The sequence below is a fragment of the Lytechinus pictus genome, chromosome 1 (genome assembly GCF_037042905.1).
Source record: "Lytechinus pictus isolate F3 Inbred chromosome 1, Lp3.0, whole genome shotgun sequence".
NCBI classification, from domain to species: Eukaryota; Metazoa; Echinodermata; class Echinoidea; order Temnopleuroida; family Toxopneustidae; genus Lytechinus; species Lytechinus pictus.
The window spans coordinates 27,732,464-27,746,180 of NC_087245.1; the positions used below are offsets into that span (position 1 = coordinate 27,732,464).

A 13,717-nucleotide genomic window follows, 5' to 3' on the forward strand; every position below is an offset into this window, starting at 1 on the left:
GAATTGCACTGTTTAGATATCACATGGCAATTTTTTGTTTGCTTTGCTTTTATTTCTGTGTTCAAAATAATAAAATGTGTAATATGAAATGTGTATACAAATACAATATACAAAGTAATCCATAATAATGTTAACGGTACAGTCATGACACATCATGAATACAAAGTAACAATGTGAGCATAAACTTCTCTTTTACCTAAAAGACCACTTGTAATTAATGAACTTGTTGAAAATATCACCCGTTTTCTTTGTACTTTATTAGGTGTGCATGTCTTGGTCAAGGTGAGATCTGAGCTCTTGTACCAGCTGTATGAGCTGTGCTCCAGTCGCCCTACGACGGAGAGCCCCTTCCCTACCGATACCAATGCTTTCATGGGAAAGAGCATTGATAATATACGACTGCACAACCCGGGCAAGGTGAGGATGATAATTATGTTAATTTCAGTACCAGAAAAATATATAAACAAGGGTTGTGTGTTTGCGTTTAATTGTAGATTCCACAAGGGATGTTGATTCAGTTTAATCTTAAGAGGCATTGCAGATATTCAGATATCAGACATTCAAAATATTATAAGTTACACCTTGCTTGTTCACGTAATATGGGAGATATCTACGTTCTGGGTCCATATTTCATGAGGCCAGAGGCTGAATGGAATATTGAACCAGAACGTAGATATTTCCCCGTATTTCGTAAGAACAAGCATGTAACAATTTTATCTCTATTAGTGTCTCTTTATATTATTGCCGAATAGGAGAAATCAATAAAATAGAACTTAAAAAATTTTGCAAAACTATGCATTTTAAGAGTAATTTTTGAAAGGAAGTCATTCATGACATCTCTATGATCACAGTAAAAAAAATGCGCCTTTTGCCATTGAAATTGATGCGCAAATTGTAGTGTGCAGTGCGATTCTTGAATATATGGCCTCATATTACCTGGTTGAAATCAGCACATTGCATGCGTGTAACAATGAAAACAACAACAGCTAAACACCACTGGGTCACAAAGATCAAACAGGTAATAGGGGCTCATATTACCTGTTTGATCTTTGTGACCCAGTAAAATAGGTAAATACAGGTTTGTCTCACAAACAAATCGACCAATCAGATTACAGAATTCATGAGAAATATGGTCCACTAAAAGATAAATTATGCTGAAATAAAATCCCATATGCCTGTGTAATAGTAACAATTGTTTTTTTACATTACATTGTTTTATACTGCAGATAGTTAACAGATATGATATACAAGGGGTATTGCTGCTCAGTAACTTATGCATCTATGTCTCAAATTTACACAAATATTGATACATGTAAATAGGACTCCACATTCAAGAAAGCTCACACCTTGTTCCCTCTGGCTATTCACTTCTCATGTGACTGAAAGTAACATACTGAGACCTTCCTCAACCTAGTGACCATGACACCATTTTTTATCAAACAAAAATGGGGCAACACCTTTTATCCCATAGCAAAATTGCCTCTTTATCATGGGAAATCTAATCTGGGTATGTTACTTGAGTCCAAACATGTTTTGGTTAGAGGAGAATGGAACCCTTGAAACCAGCAAATTGTATAAAAATTGTATAAAAAACCCAGATCAGTGACAGTTGACAAAATGAGTAATCAATAAGAAAGTTATAAAGCGTTTGAATATTGGGATGTCTTAAGTAATGTAGATCCTCTTATATGATGTGACCAAGATGTGTGATGTCACTCATGAACATAGACATTTCCATTAAGTTTGTGCAAAAAGAAAGTGATGGGAGAAATCACCAAAGCTTATTTTGATCTCCTAGTTTATGCTTAAAATCAGAAAACGGTAATTTTGTGATAAAATTAGAATCGAAAAGATTCTTAGCTCTTTAATTTTCTGGTCGATTTCTTGCCAACCCTTTCATTGTTCTGCTTTTATTAGTAAAACCAACCCATTAGGGTGAACCTCCCTTTAATGTGATTCCAACCTTGTTTCATTCATTCAGGACTCTGTAACCTTACTCCAAGATGGGAACAACACCTTGTATCCGTTGGCTAAGACGGCTACTGTGACGATCAGGGATCCTAACTGGGTCGACCTTCCACCCATCCGTAGCCTGAGCATGGGCGTGCATCATCTCCCTCACCCCGGGCAGTCTACGAACATCAAGAGTAAAGCAGCTATCATGGTCATGGCTATAGAGGTATGTCAATACTTCTCACTCTCTCTTTCTGTTTCTATTCTTCAAAGGGAAAATACAGAGTTTTTGTCTCACCTGCATAGCAGAGTGAGACTATAGGCGCCGCTTTTCCGACGGCGACGGCGGCGGCGGCGGCGTCAACACCAAATCTTAACCTGAGGTTAAGTTTTTGAAATGACAGCATAACTTAGAAAGTATATGGACCTAGTTCATGAAACTTGGCCATAAGGTTAATCAAGTATTACTAAACATCCTGCCTGAGTTTCATGTCACATGACCAAGGTCAAAGGTCATTTAGGGTCAATGAACTTAGACCATGTTGGGGGAATCAACATCAAAATCTTAACCTAAGGTTAAGTTTTTGAAATGTCATCATAACTTAGAAAATATATGGACCTAGTTCATGAAACTTATACATAAGGTTAATCAGGTATCACTAAACATCCTGCACGAGTTTCACGTCACATGACCAAGGTCAAAGGTCATTTAGGGTCAATGAACTTTGGCCGAATTGGGGGTATCTGTTGAATTACCATCATAACTTTGAAAGTTTATGGATCTGATTCATGAAACTTGGACATAATAGCAATCAAGTATTACTGAACATCCTGTGCAAGTTTCAGGTCACATGATCAAGGTCAAAGGTCATTTAGGGTCAATGAACTTTGGCCAAATTGGGGTATTTGTTGAATTACAGCCATAAATTTGAAAGTGTGTTGGTCTAGTTCATAAAACTTGGACATAATAGTAATCAAGTATCACTGAACATCCTGTGCGAGTTTCAGGTCACATGATCAAGGTCAAAGGTCATGTAAGGTCAAAGAACTTTGGCCACGTTGGGGGTATTTGTTGAATTGCCATCATATCTCTATAAGTGTATTGGTCTAGTTCATAAAACGTGGAAATAAGAGTAACCAAGTATCACTGAACATCTTGTGCGAGTTATAGTAGTTTTCAAAATCAGCACTGCTGCTATATTGAATCGCGTGATGCAGGTGAGACGGCCAGAGGCATTCCACTTGTTTTTTTTAGTAGTTCATGTTCAAATGTATCATTAATCTCTCTATCGAAACTTTACTTGTCATTGGCATCTGAAATTTCGAACAGCATCTTGGTTTTGGCATAACAATCGACTGATATTTACTTCAAGCTGTTATTGTGTTTGATTTTTAGAAATGAATAATGAATAGAACATTTTCAATTTTTGATAAATGGAACATGTTTCAAGATAATCAAAGCTCATACTTAGCTAATTAATTTCCAAGAATTTACTTATTAATAAATAATTTTTTTAAAATCGTTAAGAATGTGATGTTTAATTTTTGCTTACACAGAACCAGCTGTTGATGCCCCATGTACTGAGGTGTGATTATGAAGCAGTCTCTCATTTCCTTAGCAATCTTCAGTTAGAACCAAGTAAGTGACATCTTAATCACATCAATTTGGCTTCAATATGAATCATTTTTGTTAATGAATGCTTTCTGTTTTTGTAAAGGATTGTTTTTCTTCTTGTGATTTCAGTTTGTCTCCACTTGTTGTTTCCCGTTTTTTTTTCAGCTTAAGCGGGTCCATGTTTATAAGATAATTTTATAATGGTGATGCACAGAATAGCTTTACAAGAAATGGAATAAGTAGCGTTCATCTTCCTTTTGGGATGTTGCCTTATCCCGGGGAGCGTTCCATGAAAGGACTTGTCATACGTTTTATGAGACATTTACCATGGGAACTGTGCTTCTCAGGCAGTCAAAATTAAGAAAACCTGTCAGATTTGACAACTTGGGCAAAAATTTCGATGAAATATTCCCCAGGGTTTCCTATTTGTTGTATGTGATTGGGCAATGAACACGTTATTAATGCTTGTTTCATTGCTGGCAGATGTGTATCATGCACGATCTGCTTTTCATAGATGGAGCCGTTTAGGGCCTGCTTGATCCTTCACAGTGATAAGATGTGTAGACTCTTGCCCCATTGCCCTTTACCACATCTTTCAGATATGTCATACAACAGCTACAGGCTGGCAATCATTACGAAGAGAGTAATTTAATTAAAAAAAAAAAAGACTTGTTATGATAACAAATGCACTATCTCTATAAAAAGTTTATTATCAGCCAATCAGACTGAATAATTTCAGGAGCTTTGAACTGTTATTGCAAGTTTATTATTGTAACAAGTTTTATGAAACAGACCCCTGTTTTAATGAGACGATGACCCTGACATGATTGTTATTCTTTTCCAATAGTTCCTGCGATCAAGGAGCAGAAGCTACAGCATCTTGTTGAGGAGAGGTGTGATGGAGGGAGAAACATCTTCCATGCCTGTGTCAGTCTATGCAGACCACTCTCAAATCAGACCAACAACTCATCAACGGGTGAGAGGGCATTTTATCCTAATAATGATAATGATAATGATATTAATAATATGCAACATTAATATAATATTAAGGATAGTATCTGTTGTTGGGCTAAACTCGCTAACATAATGCTCAAATTCCCCATTGGAATTGGAAAGTATTGTCAATCACTTGACATTAAAAACCACACTGTATGCGGGGATGGAAATGGCTTGATGCATATGAGGCGCCGAATGTACCAATATTATATAGAACAATTATTTGTTATATAATCATTATTTATTAAATAATAACTATTATTTATATATAATTTACATTTTATTTGTAAATAACTACTATTATATAAAATATCATTTCTAATTATTTATATATAATTCCAAGTAATACTTCATTATTTGTAAATAATAATAGTTCGACATTCCATTATTTATAAATAATGATTATTTGTTTTTCATTATTTATAAATAATGATTATTTGTTTTTCATTATTTATAAATAATGATTATTTGTTTTTCATTATTTATAAATAATGATTATTTGTTTTTCATTATTTACAAATAATGATTATTTGTTTTTCATTATTTATAAATAATGATTATTTGTTTTTCATTATTTATAAATAATGATTATTTGTTTTTTCATTATTTATAAATAATGATTATTTGTTTTTCATTATTTACAAATAATGATTATTTGTTTTTCATTATTTATAAATAATGATTATTTGTTTTTCATTATTTATAAATAATTTGTTGAGTTTTCCATTATTTATAAATAATGATTATTTGTTAAATAATGAAAACGTCTACTTCATTATTTATAAATAATTTTTTCGAGTGCACCATTATTCTCATTATTTATAAATAATCATTATTTAATGTTCGAGTTTTCCATTATTTATAAATAAAGATTATTTGTTAAATAATGAAATATCTACTTCATTATTTATAAATAATAATTTTGTTTCAATATCCCATTATTTATAAATAATCATTATTTATAAACAATTTTTACAGTTTGCCATTATATACAAATAATCATTATTTATATACAAATAACCATTATTTATTAAATAATGCCATTATTTATTAAATAATGCCATTATTTATTAAATAATGGAAAACTCGCTATAACATGCAAATGTGGGACCGCCCATGATATGAATATTCATGATGCGATTTCCTTTTTCGTGATTTTTCTTCACAAATTTTTGTCCATTTCCTCTTCATAATGACATTTCTTGAAGCAATTTTCTAGGGATATGGTCTGATTGTAATATTCTTCATTTTCTATATAACTTCGTCTTCGTAGAAATATCAAAAAGTGTAATTCTATACGATTTTTCCTACAGTTCACAATCCCCATAGGCGCGCGTGTATCGTAGGGACAACCGGTGAATCGACGGAGTGCTCTTCATCGAAATACTACGTTGGTTGGTCCCCGGAAGTGGCGGGCGGAATTTAGCCCGAATCCTCGATGGAAGTCGATCAAGTGCATATGAGCTGAGAGAGTGAAATATCAGCTTGTACAGGCCCTTCTACTTTTTATAAATATTTCTTGTTGCTTTTTTTGTTAAGTTAATTTTTCCTGGTGTAGCTAGAGATAAGTTTCAGTTCTAATAATGCACTTCAAATACATTTTGGAGTGTCTGTTTGAGGCGATTTCACCCTGGCCCCAAAATGCTCGCAACGACAGTACGGGGGCATGATGACCCCTAAATTTTTAAAAACTTATTTTTCTATTGAAAATTATCACAAAATTCACAAAAAGTGTGCACGAAAGCCTTCGTATTTCACTTTTAAAACTAAAAAAAGTGCCCAAATGACAAGCTTGGTCGCTTCGCTGTGTCGCTTTCAACTTGAGAACGTTTACGCGTCTGCTTCCCCCCCCCCGGCCCTCCTCCGAAAGAAATTCTGTATACGGCCATGCTCTAAAGAGCCTGGCACATTGATTTATGTATACTTCATTTTCATTATTTTTATCTCATTATCATCATGGCCTTATGCAGAATTTTTTCCAGGGGGGCCGGGGCCAGAGCATGACGCGCGTAAACTTTCTCAAAAAAATCTTGAAAGCGAGACAGCCACGGGACCAAGCCCAAATGACAAGCTTGGTCGCTTCGCTGTCTCGCTTTCAACTTGAGAACGTTTACGCGCGTCTGCCCCCACCCCCCAAAATAAATTCTGGTCGCGTCGCTGTCTCGCTTTCAAGATTTTTTTGAGAAACTTTACGCGCGTCCTAGCTGCATGCTCCCCCCCCCCCTGGTAAAAATTCTGTGTAAGACCATGATGATAATGTGATAAAAATAATGAAAATGAAAAGTACATATAAATCAATGTGCCATATGCTCTTTTGAGCATGGCCGTTCACAGAATTTCTTTCGGGGGGTGGGGGCAGACGCGCGTAAACGTTCTCAAGTTGAAAGCGAGACAGCGAAGCGACCAAGCTTGTCATTTGGGCACTTTTTTTAGTTTTAAAAGTGAAATACGAAGGCTTTCGTGCACACTTTTGGTGAATTTTGTGATAATTTTCAATAGAAAAATAAGTTTTTAAAAATTTAGGGGTCATCATGCCCCCGTACTGTCGTTGCGAGCATTTTGGGGCCAGGGTGAAATCGCCTCAAACAGACACTCCAAAATGTATTTGAAGTGCATTATTAGAACTGAAACTTATCTCTAGCTACACCAGGAAAAATTAACAAAAAGTCCTCTGTACAAAAAATCATGATAAAGCTGAAAATGTATTTGAAGTGCATTATTAGAACTGAAACTTATCTCTAGCTACACCAGGAAAAATTAACAAAAAGCGAGCATTTTGGGGCCAGGGTGAAATCGCCTCAAACAGACACTCCAAAATGTATTTGAAGTGCATTATTAGAACTGAAACTTATCTCTAGCTACACCAGGAAAAATTAACTTAACAAAAAAAGCAACAAGAAATATTTATAAAAAGTAGAAGGGCCTGTACAAGTACACTGATATTTCACTCTCTCAGCTCATATGCACTTGATCGACTTCCATCGAGGATTCGGGCTAAATTCCGCCCGCCACTTCCGGGGACCAACCAACGTAGTATTTCGATGAAGAGCACTCCGTCGATTCACCGGTTGTCCCTACGATACACGCGCGCCTATGGGGATTGTGAACTGTAGGAAAAATCGTATAGAATTACACTTTTTGATATTTCTACGAAGACGAAGTTATATAGAAAATGAAGAATATTACAATCAGACCATATCCCTAGAAAATTGCTTCAAGAAATGTCATTATGAAGAGGAAATGGACAAAAATTTGTGAAGAAAAATCACGAAAAAGGAAATCGCATCATGAATATTCATATCATGGGCGGTCCCACATTTGCATGTTATAGCGAGTTTTCCATTATTTAATAAATAATGGCATTATTTAATAAATAATGGCATTATTTAATAAATAATGGTTATTTGTATATAAATAATGATTATTTGTATATAATGGCAAACTGTAAAAATTGTTTATAAATAATGATTATTTATAAATAATGGGATATTGAAACAAAATTATTATTTATAAATAATGAAGTAGATATTTCATTATTTAACAAATAATCTTTATTTATAAATAATGGAAAACTCGAACATTAAATAATGATTATTTATAAATAATGAGAATAATGGTGCACTCGAAAAAATTATTTATAAATAATGAAGTAGACGTTTTCATTATTTAACAAATAATCATTATTTATAAATAATGGAAAACTCAACAAATTATTTATAAATAATGAAAAACAAATAATCATTATTTATAAATAATGAAAAACAAATAATCATTATTTGTAAATAATGAAAAACAAATAATCATTATTTATAAATAATGAAAAAACAAATAATCATTATTTATAAATAATGAAAAACAAATAATCATTATTTATAAATAATGAAAAACAAATAATCATTATTTGTAAATAATGAAAAACAAATAATCATTATTTATAAATAATGAAAAACAAATAATCATTATTTATAAATAATGAAAAACAAATAATCATTATTTATAAATAATGGAATGTCGAACTATTATTATTTACAAATAATGAAGTATTACTTGGAATTATATATAAATAATTAGAAATGATATTTTATATAATAGTAGTTATTTACAAATAAAATGTAAATTATATATAAATAATAGTTATTATTTAATAAATAATGATTATATAACAAATAATTGTTCTATATAATATTGGTACATTCGGCGCCTCATAGATGCAGACATTGACAATAGGGTAAAAATGATATGTAGCCTTTTTTTAAAGTATACAATGATTAGGATACCATTGAAGCCAGTCTTGAGCTTTTTCATTGCACTAATGAATATATGATAAGGAAAATTAAACAATTTAAAAAGAAATCATCAGACACTTTATTATGTCCTTCATGTTAATGGGGATGAATGAACTTTACCCTTTGACCTTAACAGAATCCAGCAGTCTGGCTACTTTGACCTCTGAAGTGAGCAGCCGTGCTAAGATGTTGTGTAATGCCCTCCACACTCTGAGCAACGCAATAGCGGGAGCAGCTATGGCTTCTGGTAGTGGTCCCAGTTCACATGGGTAAGTGAGTCGGGGGTTGGGGGCGGAGGGGGTGTTTGGTGTTTCTCAGTGCTGTAACTCTAACTTTCTCAAATATAACTGTGACTCGACTCAAGTGAGGGGTATTTTGATATTTTCCAGTGCTGTAACTCTAACTTTCTCAAATATAACACTCAAGCAGTACAGAGAGCGCACATATTTATTATGTGAATATTGTTAAGTTGAAGGGAAGGTGTATCATGCCTGTATGGTGAAGTGCATGACCTATGGTAGGGAGGCATGGGCAACAAAATCATCCAGCTTGGAGCAAGTTGAAGGCTGAGATAGATATACAGGGTTTCATGATGTGAGAGACAGAGAAACAAAGACCTCCTCCAGTCAATAGGCCTGGTAAAGATAGGACAGGTGATGAAAAGGTGCAGGTTGAGATGATATGGTCCTGTGGCTAGGAGAGGAGAGACCCATTGGCTCCAGAAAATGCTTATTTTCACAATTTCTGGGAAGATTTTATGTGGGGGATCTCGCAAGACACAGGGGTAAACAATCAAAGAAGACAGACAGTTGTCTGACATTTGCTGCATTGACCCAAATGATAGGACAGTTTGGAAGAGACCCTTCAAGGAAATGAATTGTCCCCATAAATTTGGAAAAACAGACTTTAATTATTGCTGATGAAGTAATCAAATGCATTTCCAGGAAATTTAAAAAAAGTAATCAAAGAATTTAAACAACATTGCTTACGATTGTTAACCTATACGACTTTCAAGCTCAGATTTTTTAAAGTCAAATCAACGTTAACAAATATTTCTATGTCTGTTATATGGATGTTAGAATTGGTATGCGTGATGCAATGAGTCGAGGTGGTAGCAGCAGCTCTGCCCAACCGGCTGGTCCTAGTGGTATACCTGGTGACGACGGGAGAGAGTCTGCTTCATCCCCACTCCCAACAGCACCAATACCTACACTTAGCTGGCCCCCAGAACCATCAGGACTGTATATGGGTAAGATCATCATATATCATCATTATATAATCTCTAACATCTGTGACCTTCGAGGTAATTAGATATTGGTTTATGATTTTTTTTTTTAACCTATGTAAGTATTTTAACCTGCCATCCATTGTGTATGGACCTGGTATCCTTAAGTATTTGTTTGCTACATTATCAAAGTCTTGAACTTGAATAAAGTCGTGATGAAACAGCATTATGATGATAATACAGTTCTTGTATAGCACACATCACATTATGATGTGACCTCTCTGTGCACTTCAAGTTGAATGGAATGTTATTGCCCCAGCTGATATAAGCCCTTTGCAGCGCACAAGCCTCTCAAGAAATGAATCCCACCAGGTATCCATTTACCTCATCCTGGCCTTGTAACCCAAAAGTTTATAGTTATAAATCGCTAATTTGAAAGAATCTGATTGGTTCATAGTGAGTTTACTGAGCAAAATGCATATGCAACTATGGTCTTGATAGGCCATTTCATTCAGGGATCAATTGCTAAAACTTTGTGTTACTTGGCTCTGGTTATATATTTTGTATTATTTGTATTGTATTATCCCTCAGACCAAGATGAGGATAACCTGAGCCTGGGAAGCACCTCGGCAACGGTCGGCGGGTCTTCCAGCTCCCTGGCTAGCAACCCGCCCTCCTTAGCAACCAGTATGTCTTACACCCAAGCTGTAGCCCTGACACCAGAGGAGCGTAGAAGCAACGCCCATAGCATCTTACGTCTGCTCTGTGAGGCAGCTGCTCTCACTGAAAGGCTACCTGACTTCTTGTCTGCAAAGTAAGAAATTTTGTTTCATTTATGGTCCACTTGCATGTATTTTATACCTCAGAAGTATGTTATTCCCATTCAACAGCCATTGCTACTGTATTGTTTGCTTGCTTTGTGGACTGAGATATTGTTTTAAATCTTCATTTGCCTTAAAAGTTGATTAGATGTGAAGCTAGATATCGATTAGAGTAATTTTATTGGTCTAGAATCAGGAACTGGAGATGAAGATAATGCTTGATTTTTCATTTCATCTTTAAAAACTTTGTTTACACAGGGAATCAAAGGCGTCTTTAGTACTCATTATGCAACAAGACATATTTCTTGTATTCAAGTGCATTGACTTGGGTTTTGAGCTGCTATCTATTTGATTTATGAGTCTTCTGTTTTGCCTTCTAATTCTGTTTTATGTCCTGTATCTCTCCCCAGGGACTCCCATGGCAATACCCCTTTCATGTCGGCTGTCAAGATCCGAGCTTACTCCGTAGCCCTGACCATTTTCGATACCACCGAGAACCTGGCGTCCCGCCGACGCCCCCTCGCTCGCACTCAGCCTGGCAGCCAGGGTGGGGGAGGGAGCCAGAAGAGGGAAGAGCAGCCAGCCAGTTTCAACAAGGAGCTGTTTGAATCAATGGTGTTCCCCCCTGGTAGCCACCCGGATTCCTCCCCTCTCTATGTGCTCTGCCATAATGATACGTGTAGCTTCACATGGACAGGGACAGAGCATATCAATCAGGTAGGTTATCTTGTCATTGGTGGTAACATTGTGGAGCAATGTGGCCTAGTGGTTTATTATTCGGACGTTGAAACAGATGGTTGTGGGTTCAAATGCCAGCCATGGTGGAATTTCGTTCAGCAAAAAATTGATCCACATTTTGCTGCACTCAACCCAGGTGACGTAATGGATACCTGGTTAGAGATTATTTCTTAAAACGCTGAGTGCGTAACAGTAGCTCAGCTGTAGCTATGGTTATTAGAAGGCACTGTAATGGAACTAATGTAAGCTCAAAAAGTTCTGCAATTCTATGGGGTGAAAGCAAAATTTGTCACTGATTTTTAACAGCTTTTGATTATATTAACAACCCCCTGGTTTGTTTTCCAAGAAATAGTAGTCTATCGCCCACATCAAATTACCATTGCCCAAGTCTTCTTATAGTGACATGAAAAAATGGAAATGTTTGATCAAGAATACATTGGCTATACCACTTCATTACCTTTGAGAGTGGTATCCACTTTGTTGGCACTGAAAAATATAATTGGGAAATGAAGTGGATATATTTCGTTTGTTTCTGTGTCTCTTGATTCCTTTCAAAACGCTTCTTGTTTTATTGATTGAACTGATCTCTTATTGTACATATATTTTAGTAGTAGTCATGAGGATAATGTCATTTCCCTTTCCCCCCTAGGACATCTTTGAGTGTAGGACATGTGGTCTCCTAGGACCACTCTGCTGCTGTACAGAATGTGCCAGGATCTGCCACAAAGGACACGACTGCAAGTAAGTTCTATGATGCCCAGGATATGATATGCTTGTTACATTTCATCAGTATAAATTTTTTTATTATAGTTGTTGCATTTACATGTAGATTGCACTGTTAATTATTCACTCACTTTGAGTAAAACTTTTACTGGTAGGTTAATTGAGCAAGTGGAACATTTCACTCTATCGGCTTTCCATGAGAAACCTTGATTCTAAATGATGTTCTTCATTTCTCCTCTTATGTTTCTCCTCCTTTTCCTTCCCTTATTCCATCTGTTTTCTATTTTTGTTCTTTGCTTTCTCCCTTTATTCCCCCCCCCATCTTCTTATCTAAGTCATCTCATTCCTCTATTATCATACACATTCATTTTTCTACTGTTTCTTAGTGCCAGTTTTTACCAATAAACTAATTTCTATTGTGTGTGTTGTGCGACCATTTGTGCTACCTGCCCTTATTATGGCAAGGGAAGGTGGACTAGGGACCCGTTTCATAAATACTAAAAATTTTGGTGATTTTGCATTATTGTGACCACCATGGGAACCTTGATATTGATTGGCTACTGAACCCTATAGCAGTTGCCATAATGGCAAAATTACAATAGATGTAACTCTTTATGAAACAGGCCCCTGGCCTATTGGAATCATCATTGCATGCACATTTTGCTCAGTAGACTGACTAGTAACCAATCAGAATTGCTCTTTCAAATTAGCAATTAATTGCTAACCTTTGTGTTACGGGGCATTGGTCATGATTCTTCACATTCCTTTTCTGTGAGTGAGAAAAAAAAGATTTAACAACATGCATGTTTGAAGTCAGAGGCTACACAAAACTTAACATAGCCATGGCTACACGTATTATCAGCATAAGATAGGCATTAAGTTTTTGTTTAGTGATTAAAATATTGCCCTTGGACCTATTTTGTTACAGATTGAAGCGTACGTCCCCTACGGCATACTGTGATTGTTGGGAGAAGTGTGAATGTAAAGCTCTTATTGCAGGACAGATCTTCACACGTATGGAGCTTCTTGACAGGCTTATCAATGAAACCAACTTGGTTACTATACCAAACAGCAGGTACAGCTTCTTTTCCTGTTCCCCTTTGTTCCCCCTCTAAACCCCATTCCTTTCATAAGTGTGTTAGTTTAGATCCAATTTATATGAAAATTTCAGCATTATGCTTGTTTGAATTTTCTCCATTTATTAAAATCTTGTTGTATACTTTAATACTTTAATTAAGTTTGCCCAAGGATACCTGTATAATGATTGATTGGCAGACATTTGCGATCCAAGATGCAGAAAATGTAGTTAAAATGAGATATGTTAGGAGACTTAGTAGCTCAGCAACAGATAATTCCAGAC

At 35.4% G+C, this 13,717-nt stretch overlaps 1 protein-coding gene across 1 annotated transcript in view; it reads left to right on the forward strand.

The window, feature by feature from the left end:
- LOC129265141 (E3 ubiquitin-protein ligase UBR5-like) overlaps positions 1 to 13,717 on the forward strand; it is a 56,016-nt gene that overhangs the window by 16,393 nt on the left and 25,906 nt on the right. Inside the window, exons 17-26 of the mRNA XM_064104057.1 lie at positions 263 to 417; positions 1,982 to 2,179; positions 3,511 to 3,592; positions 4,416 to 4,544; positions 8,987 to 9,119; positions 9,930 to 10,099; positions 10,667 to 10,889; positions 11,307 to 11,613; positions 12,284 to 12,375; positions 13,286 to 13,432. Coding sequence (XP_063960127.1) covers positions 263 to 417; positions 1,982 to 2,179; positions 3,511 to 3,592; positions 4,416 to 4,544; positions 8,987 to 9,119; positions 9,930 to 10,099; positions 10,667 to 10,889; positions 11,307 to 11,613; positions 12,284 to 12,375; positions 13,286 to 13,432 — 1,636 coding nt within the window. The remainder of the gene's footprint in view (positions 1 to 262; positions 418 to 1,981; positions 2,180 to 3,510; positions 3,593 to 4,415; positions 4,545 to 8,986; positions 9,120 to 9,929; positions 10,100 to 10,666; positions 10,890 to 11,306; positions 11,614 to 12,283; positions 12,376 to 13,285; positions 13,433 to 13,717) is intronic.